Source organism: Dendrobium catenatum, unplaced genomic scaffold (assembly GCF_001605985.2).
Source record: "Dendrobium catenatum unplaced genomic scaffold, ASM160598v2 fragScaff_scaffold_665, whole genome shotgun sequence".
Taxonomy (NCBI): domain Eukaryota; kingdom Viridiplantae; phylum Streptophyta; class Magnoliopsida; order Asparagales; family Orchidaceae; genus Dendrobium; species Dendrobium catenatum.
This window is the reverse complement of record NW_021319127.1, coordinates 3,221,648-3,237,554: the sequence shown is the minus strand read 5'-3', so window position 1 is coordinate 3,237,554 and position 15,907 is coordinate 3,221,648. Positions and strand designations below refer to the sequence as shown.

General features: G+C 36.8%; 1 protein-coding gene across 2 annotated transcripts in view; it reads right to left on the bottom strand.

Annotated features, from left to right (window-relative positions):
* LOC110092125 (mediator of RNA polymerase II transcription subunit 33A) overlaps positions 1 to 15,907 on the bottom strand; it is a 35,706-nt gene that overhangs the window by 15,799 nt on the left and 4,000 nt on the right. Inside the window, exons 2-4 of one of the 2 annotated variants that reach the window (XM_020816516.2) lie at positions 6,719 to 6,829; positions 4,752 to 5,093; positions 3,307 to 3,611 (exon numbers count right to left, since the gene is read on the bottom strand). In XM_020816516.2, coding sequence (XP_020672175.1) covers positions 3,307 to 3,611; positions 4,752 to 5,093; positions 6,719 to 6,829 — 758 coding nt within the window. Of the gene's footprint in view, positions 1 to 3,306; positions 3,612 to 4,744; positions 5,094 to 6,718; positions 6,830 to 15,907 lie in introns of those variants that run through there. The other variant, XM_020816517.2, reaches the window with a different exon arrangement.

Below are 15,907 nucleotides of genomic sequence, written 5' to 3'. Positions count from 1 at the left end.
GGTCAGCCTTGCTTTTATAAAAGAAGAACTATTCTTAAATTGTAACACGTGTCGGAAACCCATCAGGGAGGGTTGATCATATTCCCTTGCTTTGGATTTTGTTGATATTGTTACTGTTAATGATGACCTTCAAACTTAATGCAATGCACTTTTTTATGATTTAGTAATTGATCGATGGTCTATGAATGCATATATAAGACTATTTTCCTTTTTATGAGGACAATCCATTCTTCATAGAAATATTTTATATTTTATGCTTATAATGTAAAATGAAAATAATTACAAAACTAGTAACAACTTGGTGATCTAATTTGATCATTCTTTATCAAGATTTGACCATTGGTCAAATTTGATAAAAAAAATACTCCTTATAAAGCGCCTCAAAAGCATCACCCTAGCATTTTTTTTTTTTGAAATCAAATCCATGGAAATTGATCTAAATGCCATTTTATATATGAAAAAATATATATTATTTTACTTTGTCAAATACTGTCTCAGCCATCCTACCAGTCCCTTGGCTCTTGATCCTATGGCCTAGATCACGCTGATCTCCTTCCATATTCGTGTAGCTAATTTATGAAGTATTATATTAGGGAAACTAAGCATTATTTTGTAATTATTTGCTTCTTTATTAAGATATCTTGTATGGATCGATAAATAGGGATAATTTTGTGCAATAAAAAGAAGTCTTTTCCCTCTCTAATTCTCTAAATTTAACATGGTATCGTAGCTAGATTCTCACCACCGGCCTTCATTGTTGGAATTCTAAGGATTATTGGTCCTTCCAACGACATTCATTGCCGTAATCGGTGAGATATACAAATCGAAGAAAGCGGATAGGAGCAAGCAGACTTCATTGACGTTGGGGATTGAACGAGAGTCAAGCAATCCAAATTGCTCGTGCCCTTTGTTTCATGCATATGGCTAGAAGAAGCGGAAACAGGAGTCTCTCATGCATTCAAGACTGAGGAGAGATCAAGCGGGAGGGCTCCACTTGCGTGTGTTTGGGGCGAAACCAAGAGGAGCCGAGCGAAAGCCTCCTACGTGCATCTGGAAAGAGCCAAGAGTTCCCACTCATGCAGGTTCAGGGCCGAGACGAGCAAGAGTGCAAGACCTGCACTCCTTACTCGGATTATATCAAAGGGATCAGAGGCATTACGTGCATCTGTACGAGGCCGGTCGAACAAGAATTTGTTTGGGTGGAGTCGGACGACTAATTTGCATTGGGCAGAAGGCTAGCTCGATCGAACGGCCTGCGAAGGAGGAGATCTGCATGCCGAGTACTGAGCTGCTAGAGACTTATTTTTTCTGTTGTTGTCCCTGAAGCTTGTCGCAACCCTAAATTTTTTTTTCTTTCGATTGATGTGCCTTCATTGCCGACCTTCCCTTGAGAACCAAGAGGGAGACAGACCCGAACGATAATTAATCCACTTTTCCTGTTGTCCCACCACCGCCCTTTATTGCCATTTTTGACATCTTGAGAGCTCTTGTTCAACGCAGCCTTCATTACTGACCTGCACCTTGCAAGCTTGATTGATATAGCCTTCATCATTATCATTTGTTGTCGCAATGTCTGAAACTAATTCGTCCCAAAATTTTGACAAAATGGAAGACTCTATGGTGCACCAAGAGACTTGCTAACTCTACCTTTTTGGGACTAATTACCAAGCTGAGAATGACAGATATGTATTCCCTAGCTTGAGGGAGAGGGTCAAATACTATCCCAGCCATCCTACTAATCCTAGTCATCCCTTAGCTCTTGATCTTATGGCCATGATGGGGATCCGTGGAAGGCTCACTTGGATCAAGCCGATCTCCTTCCATATTCATGTAGCTGATTTAGGAAGGATTCTGTTAGGGCAATTATACATGATTATATAATTATTTGTTTCTTTATTAAGATATCTAGTATAGATCTACACATAGGGATTATTTTTTGAAATAAAATAAAGCCTTTTCCCTCTCCAATTTTCTGAATTTAACAAATAATTAATGACTCGTTTATCTCACTATCTAGACCTTCAATCAGGGTATAAATTTTGTATGCTAGATGCATGATTCAATCATTTTAGGGCTGCATGAAGTTAACAAACATTCTACTTTTTATGGTAAAGTTTAAGGCGAATGGTCATGGTTTGCAAATTAGATGTTATATGGTTGAAAAATAAGTCAAAATAAAATCTTGCTGAAAGATTCCTCTTTCCGTGAAAAAAAATAATAGTCCATGCAGACGCAAGCGGGCACGTGCATTTCTATGCTCAGACACAACTACTACTCTTCCAATGAATGGGTCCTTTGTAATGCATGCTTACTTTTGCCAATTTTCAACAAAGCAAATATATGGCAAATGCAAAGTGCATCATTTACAACACAAAAAGAAGTTGAACATAAAATTTCATAAACTTCTATAAAAATATTGCATAAAATCTTGAGTGGCATTCAACAGAAATGAATGAAAAATGATAATTCATAAAGCCAACAGCAAAAAAATTGAGATAAGGCTAATGATGAGGATGATTATGTTGTGGTGGTGGTCATGCATTAAGCATCTAATGTCACCACCTAGTGGATGGTCTAAATATTGAAATAAATGATGTCATATTATTATATATGCTCAAAATATATAAAACTTTACAAGCATATATGGTAAAATGTTTCAAATAATATTCATGTTATTTATTCAAAATTAAAATAGATATTAAAGATATTTTTGGTTAAGGGCTAAATACTACTCATTTCTTCAACTTTAATTATCAATCATAAATTCATAAAAAGTGATCAAACTTGATCCCAATTTTTTTTATGTTCAAGATCCACATCAATTATCTTGATATTATGACTGAAACTTCTATCATCAAAAACAAACTTTGTAACTATCTGTGTGGATGAAGCTTTGTTACATGCAGAATTATAATAGACCATTCCAACACTATATATACCTCATATGGTTTCACTGTCAACAATAAAGAATGGAGGATGATTCACAAAGCTTAAACTAAATAGATGCTAACGATGATATAAAAGTACCAATCCCCAATAAGATTTATCCTATTTAAAGAATGACTTTTTAGTTTCGATCTGAGCTAAACAAAGTTTCGCATAATACTGATTTTTGAGCTCAACTCTCAGCCTAATAAATCTAGTTTGTTTCATTGCCGCTAAAATATAGTAGAAGAGAAATTTGGGTATTTTCCGGCTCAGTGAAATAAGATTCATGATAATGAAACATGAAAACAAAAATTGACTTTTTCCTATTCTGTGTGGGCGTGTGTGGGGAGAGAGGTCAAAATTCCCAAATGTTCATACCACTAAGAATTTCGATGGCATTGGTTGCTGCAACTGAACCATCTATGCAATCCTCAAGATAGAGATCTATGGGAATCCAAAGGGAAGAACGAGTTGCCCCATGACAGTGACCACCTGGAGATGCCATACACCCAGGAGCAATAACTGCACAAAATTCTACGTGTCTGCCAGATTTGCATGATCTGCCAAAGCCATCAAGTAGCAACTGCTGCAGAGTTTCTCGTAGTACTGATGAATTTTGCAATGTTGATGAATTTGTGGAGAGCAAGTGTAACCGCTGACTAAAAGATCCCCAGTGGGTCGGCCTAGCAGTTAGCACAGGAATTAGTAGAGAATCATATTTCATGTACTCGTGTACTTCATGATAGTGGATCACAAAAGGGAAGCATAAAGTACGGTATTACAAGATGCTAAAAACAATTTAAATTTATTAGCTAGCATTTCATGTAGAACCTTAACCTTGGAGAAACATTTAGCTGTATGTATCTAATGAAAACTGCTATAGAACACGCATTTAGCTTAAAACTAATTTTAGGCTAGTTGAAGGATCATAGACAGTTTCAATTATGGTAAAGGAATAACAAAAGGACCATCTATATCAGGTATTTAATCACTAAAAAATGATGCTTGAGGACGCATCTAGGGGCCTACATAAAAATCCAAGTAAAAAATTTTGGATTTGGGTTGACTAGTTTAATAAGTGGGTCGAGTTCTGTTTGACCAACAAACCTTATTTTAACCTGACAATAACCTGTTTAAATTTTTTTTTTAAATTCTATTGCATGTTGGTATGGTCTTCTTGCTTTTAATCAATCAATCCAAAAATTATAGTTAATAAGTTACAATTTTGTTTAATCAAAATAAGTTATCGGGTCGGATTCGGAGTAATTTGGGTGGCCAGAGGGTTGAGATTGGGTCAACCTTTTTTAACTCATTTATTAAAAGGGTCTGATTCAGGTTGGCGGGGTTCATATCAGGTCAATTTTGGGTCAAACCTAAACCCGCATGTTAACCCATTTTGACAACCATAGGTACAGCTTTTAAATATCCCAAATGCAAGTACTTCTCAACACCGTATTTTAATAAAACTATACCAAAAAAACGTCCTTACCGCTTTGACACTTTAATCATTGCAATTTCTACAATTACATAACTAATTTTGCTAGTGCTACTAGAAAATATTCAAAAAGTTTGATTAAGGTAATGCCTTCCTATTAACAGACTAACAAATAATTCATATCTAACCAAATTGTCATGGAAATTTTTTTGTTGTGCATAAAGTTTTAATTACTATATACAGTCTCTGCATCAAATAGTTGATTTAAAAACAAAAAATATTTGTAAATGAAATAGTAAAAATCCAGAAGAATGGTTAAGCAAGAAAACATGTCAATGCAAGTTATAAAAGAAATTTGTGGAGCATAATCAAATATCAAACCTCATACATGTTTTCGCGGGCCAATGAAAGAAGCTTCGAAATTTCTTTATGCTGAAAGAATTGTATGATCAATTCAGTAGCCTTCATGCTATTTATTTTTTGCAGCTTTTCACCATATCCATTCCTTTGACAATAGGGTTCTCCATCTATATCCATATCCTCTGCTCTAATGGGCCATCTAAACTTCTTCTCTGGTGTCAGTTCTAACAACCCTTCATCATCTAATGTTGCATCTAGTAACTGCAATACAATGTAAAAGATAAATTCAATCACCAGCAACCCTGGTTCAGATGCTTGCACGCCGAATTTTTCAGAAAGGTGAAGAGAATCCTCTATGGACAACATGATCCTGCATAAAAGGATAGGCTCACTTCTCACATTGCTTGAGGACAAATTTTTATTTTCTACAGGCAAATGCTAACCAAATAAAGTAAAATACAAAAAAATTTATCATCGCTACATTTAACATGGAAACAAAAAACAGAAGTTGCTTCTAACAATAAAAGATAAAATAATATCGGAGTTTAACCACGATAATAGCAAACAGCCATGATTAGTTCTTAACAAAAAAGTGAGTCTTGCTGAGAGAAAATGCCCCAAAAATGTAAGGAACCAACCAAACTATTTGATTGCTACCTATACAATAAATGAAAATGTTTCAGGAAAAACATAAAGAATGAACGATCTTTAAAAATAAAATGACAGATTATATAGAATTTACCTTATATCCCTCTCAAAGTTTTATATCAAAGGAAATACATCAATTCCATCAAAAAAATATCAGATAGCTTAACAAAGAAATTATCTACGAGCTTTTAAATTATAAGCTACAAACAAATTTCGCCAACATAAATTAACTTTTTCCTCACTCTCATCCTATATTCTAGATTTTTGTTGTTGTTTTGTTTCATTGACAAACACTTACATTAATAAAGCATGCCATATCGTATTGTTGATTCATTAAACTTAATCCCAAGTCTCATTATCTTCTAATATGGTACCATGGAGGAATCTCCCCTTCTAAACAAAAATACCTTATACAAGTAACAATACTTTCATCCATATACCATTCTCAAACAGTATAGTAGACCCAAACACCTAAGTCTAGAGCAATGAGAAAAACATCATCATACCAAATCTGTTGAAGGACAATACAACGATTATCATGGACAATAGTTATGAGATCAACTAGCCTAATTTCTAAGTAGGTAATAGTGTAAATACATAAGCATGGGCCTATTATGTAATGGGATATTTAAATAAAACCCCATATAGTTTGGCCTTTAGATGAACAGAAAATAACAGTTAATAAAATTTGCAAACAAGGACAATAGGTTGCCCTATTATAAAGAATGAAAACTAACCTTCCTTCTACAAAATTTTCATGAAACATAGGTACTAAAACTAGAATATATCTTCTAACTCTGGTAGCACTGCCAGAATTTGTTATTCAACCCAGTATAATGTAATGTCAAGATTTTATAACAATCCCTACTGGTAGTACCAGCTTTATAAAGAATCCTAGCAGTACTGCTTAGGCCAAGAAACCCTGGCATAAATTCAGGAATATTTTACTTTATTTTTGTCTGCAAAATAAATTAAATTATTATCCTTGTTTGAGAAGTTTTGAAGTTATTATCCTTTTTTTTAAAAGGAGAGAGAGATCAAACAACAGGGAGTTCTACCGAAGCAAGCCTTATATAGCTTCTCACTGCATTCATCAAAGTATCTTCTACAGATTAGAAAATAATATAAATATAGATGAAAGACAACATGGAAAAAAGAAAAAAAAAAAACTAGAATGGCAAAAAGATATTGGACAACTCATTGCCCACTACGGTTTCCTTCTACAGAATAATCATGTAGTCCATATAATATATCAAATAACAGAATATATTGCAAGTAAGATGCCTATCATGTAAAGCATACCATCCCGCAATAAAATACAACATCATAACTACATTTTATCCTCACTTTTTGAAATTCGATACTCGAACTTGAGATGCATAAGAAAATGCATGTCTCCACAAGATCTCCAAATAAAGCCTATATGCAGCTGGTCTAGAATGCCGAGTTGGGATTACCCTGTACAAATAAGAAAGAAAGCATATGAAACATGATATAAAACGGTTATATCAGAAACAATCAGTTTAGAATAGAAGATATCATGATTTGTCTCATACTGATTCGAGTACAAGAGGACAAATCAACAATGTCAGTCATTGCATGAACATTGCACACTTGCCAGTTAATACTGAATTATCCATTCTACTACAAGATGGTACCTTTAAGAATGCACAAATTCAATAGTATTTCCAATTATATTAAGCCTCGCCTTAATAGTACAAAACATCAAAACATAATTTTCTTGTAAAAATATAAAATCACCAAGGCATCACATGATCAACTTTGTAACTCTGTACGCTCCTACTACAAAAATAATAAAATGTACACAGCTTTGCAACAAGGAAATAAGAGTACCATTTTCAGCCCAGATCATCAAAGAAAAATCATGTGAACCAAACTCAACAAAGTACTCCTAGAACTAGAGGTGCCCTGTGGCGACGGCATAACTTTACATTCCCAACCAATTTAAATATGACAACTGCATTCATTTCTTAACAGCAAAAGGCCAAAGGAATAACATAACAGGCGAGCATAATTATATTTAATAAATCATTTAGCAATCAAACAAAAGTTTGAATCCCTTGAACTTCGAGACATACTGATGTAGGACTACAATGTAGGCAATAATTTTGAAAGAGCTTGCACGATTTATTGATTAGAAAAAATAGTGATTAGAACTATTAGCAAATGAAACGACAAAATAAAACGCAAGAGCGGTCACTTCCATTTAGGCTAAGTTGCACGATGAAAGCTTTGAAACATCAAAATAGCATAGGAAATCAACAACATACAAATATAGTAGCTTTCAACGAAAATCCCTAATCTAACAATAAGATTAGAAACAAATGAAGAGCACTCAATCCCTACGTTTACTAAGCTCGACAGAAATAGGCGAAGACGATCTTCATGACTAAAATCAAATCACAAGCAAGAGAGTGAGACTAAAGAAATACGAGAAGATAAATGTTAACCTCTGTATAAACAAAACAAGAGGAGAAGAAGCCATGAATCCAGTGCGCAAACCTCTTACCTGACATATCCATGAATTCTGCCGCAAATCCAGCTGAAATCGGCGCCGCTAGTGTCGCTTCTCCGCGATTCCTGCAGGAGTTCCGTTGAATCGGACTCTTTTTGTGTCGTTAAATAGGAGACGAAGAAGCCGCTCTTCTGCTACCCACACGACCCATCCACAACAAAATCTCCTCCGACCCAACGCCTCTCCTCTCTCGTCCGAAAGCTCCGATCTCCATCTCGCCGCTGCTTCTGATCCCGATCTCCAGTTGACGTCACCTCGGCGCCCTTGTCTTCTCTGACCGTAGCTCTCGTCGCTGCCTCCCGATCCTCAGAGAGAGAGAGAGAGAGAGGAGTTCCCATACCTCTTGCCCTAGCCTCCACCCGACTCCATCTCCTTCGACAAGGTCCCCTCTTGTCCGATCGGAAGCCACACGGGAGCTCGCTGGTAGTGAAGGTAATTCCCCCTTTGCACATACATTCGGCCAAATCCTGTCATTTTGCCGAACAGAGAAGGGAGAGGAGAAGGATTTATTATTATTATTTTTATTATTATTATTATTATTATTATTATTTTATTATTTTAATTATAAATTAATAATTATTAATTAACGATAATGATAATCGTTTATAATTAGTTATTAATTATGATTAATTATCTTTGATTATAGTTAATTAATATTAATTAATCAAAATAAATTATTTAATTATGAATTAATTAAATAGTGATATTTTAGTTAATATATTACATTATTTAATTATAAGCTAATTACTTTCAATTTTAATTAATTCTTATTAATGTTTAATTAATCAAAATTAATTATTTTAATAATGAATTAACTACTAATTAATGGATAATATTTTAGTACTAATTACTTAATTATAATTAAATTATCGTTATCTTTTAATTAATTTAATTCTATTATAATTTATAATAAAACAAAATGCCCTCCTTACCTAATATATCGGTCGGACTGGCAAACCGCCCAAGCAGCCTTTGGTGCGCGTGTAGGATGGGACCGACCCTGCCGGTGCGATACTACGATGAGGTAATAGCGAGTGACCCCTTGATCCACGAGCCATCACATCCGACAACCCCGCGAAGGTAACGATTCTTCTAAACTCAAAACTCTCTCTCAATTTCGTTGTTGCGGACCGAAAAACCGCCCAAAGCATACGCTCTTTGGGTGACGTGGTGGGATGGGGGCCTCGGTGCGGCACTGTACAACGAAGCGGGGTCACTATAAGTTACCTCGAGCGGGGAGAAAAGAAAATTGCCCTTTTTCTTAAAAATGCTTTTTAAAAAAACCCCATGCACGCCTTTATTGCGCTTGGTGGGAGAAAAACAAAAATACTGCGCGGTTCTCATAAACAAAACCGTGCAGCGTCTTTGTTGACGTGGCGGGTAGGCGGCCTACTTGGATTTTCCCCTAAACTGGGAGAGATGCGGGAGGCATGCCGAATTTTTGTCTGATACAGACAAGGACTTTGAGTAGAATGGGACTTGTGGACTTGATTCAATCTACTTAAATAAACTTAAACCCAAATGAATTCAATTCTAATTGAAATGAACAAGAACTTGATTGAACTCATTTTGGACTATGACTTGAACTCATGCGAAGGACTTGACTTGAACAATTTGAGCAATGACATAGAACTTGTACTCGAACAAGAGCAGAGGACTTATGAACATGGATAGAACTCATCTTGAACTCAAATGGACTCTAATCAAATGACATTAAGCTTGTGATGAATTTGAACATGAAATGGATTCAAATGCAACAAGGATTTGAACAAAAGAAGGAGACCTACAAGAACTCAAATGATGAAGAACTTGAATCTGACTTTGACTTGACTATAACTTGCAAGTGAACATAAAAGACTTGGACAATTATCAAGTACTTAACTTGAGCTTAATGTAAACATCAAATGAGAGGAGCAAAGACTTGGGTCGATTGTTGAACTTACATAAGACTTGAGCTTGGTCAAACTCAAAAGGATAAGTGAGATGAGCTTGATTCAATTGATCTAAATGAATCTAAAATTGAATTTGCAAGCATTGGACTCAAATTCGGATGAACTCAACATGATGACAGAAAATTTGAATGAATGTAGGAGACTCATACTGAGTTTAAACTCAGGTGTGAATGAAATTTGGACTCAAACACATACAAAAAAAAAGAAAGAGAACAAGAAATTGAGTCTTAAACAAGGAAACTCCTACATCTTTATCACCAATAACAATCCAACTCGAAGAAGATACCTCAAAAAAAAGATCAAATTCAAAAGAACTATAAGGGGGCTTGGATTTAATGTGATATGATGATTCGAACATTCAATCCAATCAATTCCTAAATGGGAATGGACAACACTCATATATAAGCAAATAATGATGCGTCCCTACAATCTACTAGAGGCCAAGATGCTTCTACAACTAATAAATCAGACTGCTAGCGAATATCTCAACCTCCTACAAGCAAGAGATTATTGCTAGACAAAGTTCTAAACATAATTTACTTGGAAGAATCAATCAATAATGAATGAGAAATATGAAGCAGTTACAAGTGCACAAGGGATGCAACAAGTATAAATGCCTACGGGTCCTCATAGAAGACACATCATAGGAGACCTACAACACACCAAATGTCTTCTACAAACAAAGAAATACCAAATGACTACAACAAATGCGAGTACCCATGGGCCACTATAGAAGACTCGTAGTACACCCAATCTATTGTCCACGAGCAAGATACAAAGTAACTATATCAAGCGCAAGTGCTGATGAGTTACAGTTGGAAATTCATCATACATACAACAAATTATCTACTAGCATCTACAACCCAAGGCAGGAGATTAGTTAGTGCACAATAATCTGCCTGCACAAATCATGCAAGTAGTGCACGACAGTCTACCTGTACAAAGCAGTAAACAGTTCAACCCACAAGCTGCTACGCCGCGCCACCGGATCCACGACGTTCTTGGAAGCAGACAGAAAGTGTTTCATAAATATTCCAAAATACCCTCGCACATGCACTGTAGTTTGTACACACTTAGGTACACTAAAGGAGGGTATGCAATTAAGAACCCGTATGGGCCCCGGCGAGCGTGTTATTGGTACACACGTGACGTCTAGGGATGATGCGCGGGTTATCAAATTTTGAACTCGATCCTCCTAAGAAAGTAAATAGGAGTCGACAATGTTCAATAAATAATTACAAAATGCCCCCAAACCCGTATAGGCCCCGGCGAGCGTGTTATTAATACACACGTGACGTCTAAGGATGTTGCGCAGGTCAATAAGTGAATTCTTGTTCGAACCTGATCCTTCTATACGGATCAATAGGAGTCGACAGGGTTCGAACCTTCAAACAAATACACGGTTGTGGCAACTGGTGTATTTGTTTTAATACATTCATATTAGGCCTTCAAGGCCTATAATCAAAAGAATTCACTAAATAAAGGCATAAAGCATACGAGAAACCCGATCCTCGAGCAATAGCTTGGTCGAGTTGACAGGGTTTAATTCATAAAGAGAAATGACCCCAAACACCCCGATGATGACCGTGTTGAATGCAGATCTCAACCGGAGGGGTTCACAAACATTTTCAAATGCCACTCAAATACTCCACAAAATCCAAAAATTCCAAGGATCATCTCGAAATCCCAAAAATATTTAAAATGAAATAAATCCATCAACCCACTTAAAGCAAAATCTATCCACCCTCCGCAACAGTTTGTCGATGTGGACAAATTAAATACTACTTCAACTCGCAAAGAGCCAAATGCCTAATTGAAAATATCACTATGATCCATTCTCAAAATAGTCTCCTGTAGTAAGGACGTGGTACGTGTCCTCTAACCGGCAGTTTTGCCGCCAAATGGCACTGCAGGTAAACGGTTATGACCCGGGGTCCTCTGAACCGAGTGGTTTTGCCGCCAAATGGCACCACGAAATACCGGTTATGGCCAACGCCATTACGTTCCTTATTGGCATCAAATCCTTGAGATATGAATCAATAGGATATGATTGATAGGGCACAAAGCCCTCTGTTAGCTAAGGTGGATTTAAATTTGTCACCTTAAGCAAATACCCATCCCAGGTCTACAAGGTCCCCTTGGACGAAGCAACCCATGGCTGCCGACAAAAATCCTTCTGTCAGGTTGGGTCGACTACCTCCTCTGACTAAGTAGACCAGGGACCACGATGGCCCGAGACGAAGGAACCATGGGATCTTGATTGGGTCCATCATTCATTCCCCCACCATCCGCTTTAAGTGCTAGATGGTGAAATTTCTATTTTTAAATATAAAATTTCCCAAATATCCCAATCCAAATCTTCAAATCTTCCAAAGCCAACTCTTCAATTTCCAACCATTTCCCAACATCCAAAACCCATGTTGCTACTATATACCAGATGCTACGTATCTCTACATATCTGATCGACGACTAGCCTTAATCGAAAGTTCTCTCTCGTGATCGGGAGGGGTAATTAACTATAGGGGCTTGCGCCTATAGGAAAACAGAACTCAGATCATAAAGTCCTCACAAAATAAGGGCGAAATCTCTGGATAGTGTCTTATCTACAAACCCATCTACCTTCCAAAATTTACCTCGGAACTTATTCTATTAAAACTCCCTCGCTAAATAAAAAGAAAATGCGGGCGGAGGCCGAGGCCGAATTTTCGGAGCCCACAATAAAGATTGGAATACCTTTGTCAAGGATCGGATGTAGGATGTAATCTTCCACTGCACGGTACCAAGTTGCTCTTCAATAGCCTCGACAAAGGTGTCCAAGATACGCTCTACGTACTCTTCTATGGTGTAGTCGATGCGCGGGTTGACATCGAAGAAGGTCGAGTGCAAGATGCAAACAAATCCTTGCTCGTCGTAGGAGAGGCCGTAATCAAGCTCCGGATTGGCAATTCATGAATGCAAGATGACGGTGCTTCCGGAGATCACTAGCAACATTGAACTCCGTTAAAGAGAAAGAAGTTTCTCTTCAACTTGAGGTGGGGATGGTGAAGTATGGCCGGCCAAGGGGTGAGGTTTGGAAGAGGAGAAGTAAGCTAAGAGAGGAAGAATTAACTAAAAATCTGAAATAAATTTCAAATTTCTAATTGGGAAGGATTTAGGAATTAAGTTTGAATTTAATTCCTAGAAGGGAATGGGTGTTAAAGTAGAGAGAGGTGATTGAAGAGAGAGATGAGGAGAGAGGGGTGTGACGCCCCATAGAATCAAATAGTAAAGGATTCGTCATGACATTATCTGATCGACTCCATTCCAGTTGCCTTGCTCGGACCTGAAAATTTTAAACCACATATAATGAGTTACAAAAGCCCAGCAGGTCAACCAAAGCCTACAATGAAATCAAAAGCCGTCGAGCTATCAATATGCAGGTCATATAAAAATCAAGTCAATCCAATGGTCAATGAGTCTATGCAAGCAGAAATCCATTCGTCATGAAATCAAAGTCTGCACAGCGAAAATCATAATCAGTACGGCAATCAATAGTCGATTATCAATACAGGCGGTAGAAAATCGATAAATCAATATGTCTCAGCAATCAAATCAATCAAGTGCTCTATGGCAATGTCCAATCATCGTAAGCAGGGTCTCTCAATCAATACTACTCAGTTCAATTCAATCGTGTGTCTAGTCATTCAATGTATCTATATCATTTGTCATCAAATGGATTCTATATCAATTATAAAAGCAATCAATAGCGTCAATATATTAAAAAGGGACTCGTGTCAGAAGCGTACTCTTGCAAATCAGTCAATCCAATTATTCAATAACGATTTACTCGATACTATCACTAATATTCAATGTACACTTACGACAGATTCGGAATAATGACAGACAGTACGCATGCTACAGTATGGGAATATCATCTCAATCAATAAAGCACTTTTCCAGTCAATTATCTATCAACAGGGAATCCATCGAAACTGTTCGAAATCAAACTCAAATAAATCTATACATCTTAGCAATTGAAAAACAAATCCAGTCTAACGTAAATCAAATCCAATACGGCAAAATCCATTCAATCAATCAATCTAAAACCGGTACGCACGACTCAATGGTATAATATCATGTCAGGAATCGGTCGTAGCAATATATATTCATATGTCAATATCATATCTATATCTTGTCGATATCGTCATATCATATCTATATTCAATGTCGATATCGGTATCTATTCATCGATACAATTCTATATTCATGTCGTTATCGATATCTATGAATCACATACACAAGGATCCATATCAATATCGGTTGCGGTGAATTATACAATCTTTATCAATATCAAGTGTTCATCTCTAGGAAATCAATACCGCAGATCCATATCATATTGGTGCGGTATCTATGATCAATCAAGTCGGAAAATCAATCGGAAAAGCAAAATACGATAACTCAATAAAATCAATAATCCGTCAAAATCAATCAAATTCATCAAATCCAGTCTATACTATCAAGTCCGATAAATCAATCGGAAAAGAAATACGATAAATCAATAGCAGCGAGTCAATCAATGCATAGATTACAATAGTATCAATGAATTCTATGAATCTATGCCGTCCTTGTCCATATCCATTGCATGAATCAATGGTAGTCTAGAATCTATGCGTCCATGTCCATATCAATATCATATCAATAATCAATAGATGCCATTGATCCAATGATCAATCAAATGAATGCAAATGATCGTACGATACAGTAAATCCGTAATTCCATGCACGATCAGGACATTCATAGCGATTGGCAGATCATTCAATCGGTTTACTAGACAGAGCACAGAACTGCTGGCTTGTTGCTGTTGTAGAATCCGTATTGCTGTTGTAGATATCTATACTGTTGGTTCTAATCAAGAGAAGTCGTCACTCTTTGCCCGTCGGCGTGATCCGTCGGCATATAATCTTTACTAATCCCTCCATGAATCCATGATCCATGATCTATGATTTAAAGGAAAGCCCTGTTCGGCCCCCATCTGTACAGTCAAGTCTATCCAACCAACGTTAAAACCATGTTCCACTTGTCTTTCAGTATCCAGTAATCAGGCATTCAATAATCATCGATAATCAATGGCAAAAATCATATTAAAGCCAATCTAAAACAATCATCAATCATAAGTCATGCCACATTAATCAATTCAATCTATAATTCAAATTCGGAAATCATACGAAAAATCGGGCAGGCGAACGTCAGTCGGTTCAATTTACAACAAAAAATCCTGCAAAAGACACAATTACCAAATCTTTCCAAAAATTACGACAAAGATCCAATAACATCAATATACAGACTATTATCCTATAGAACCAATCAATCAAGTCCTGATGAATTTTCTTTCGATTAAAATCGGTGATCAAGTTCGACTTGGTAAAATCTTACGTAGAAAACACTTCAAATCGTGTGCAATATCTATCTATTAACAATATCAAAAGTTGTTTGCGGTGAAGTTGTGCCAAATCCAGAATCACGTCGAAAAGTCGACTACGAAACACAAAACAAATCATAACTCGGTCAAACTCATATCTTTGAAAAAACAGAAATAGGGTTATCGGAGTCATTACCACGAGATCCTTCACTTTTTCCCAACAGCAGCGTCGGACGAAAAGCGCTCGCGGCATCCAAAACCACAAGATTCCTCTTTTTTCGCTTTCTCTCTTTCTCTCACTCCTCAAATATCTGATTTTATAAAAATGATTTTCTCTCTCCTCAAAACGACAGATTTTCATTTTCTATAGTCGGATTCGGCCCGGCCGATCCCAGATGTCCTAGGACGATCAGACAAAAACGATCGGTCCTGGACGACTCCCAGAACTATTCTCAGGCCGATATTTTCTAGCAGTACCGATCCGCCTGGACGATTTCCAATCGTCCCTGGACGATCCTTGAGAAGGAAAAAAATCCAAATCAAAGAGAAACGAGTAAGGGAACTGTAGGTCTCACAGATGGACGGATAAGAGTGAGAGAGAGGGCCAGAGTATGAGAGGAGATGAGGGAGGCTTTAAGTATTTCCAAAAG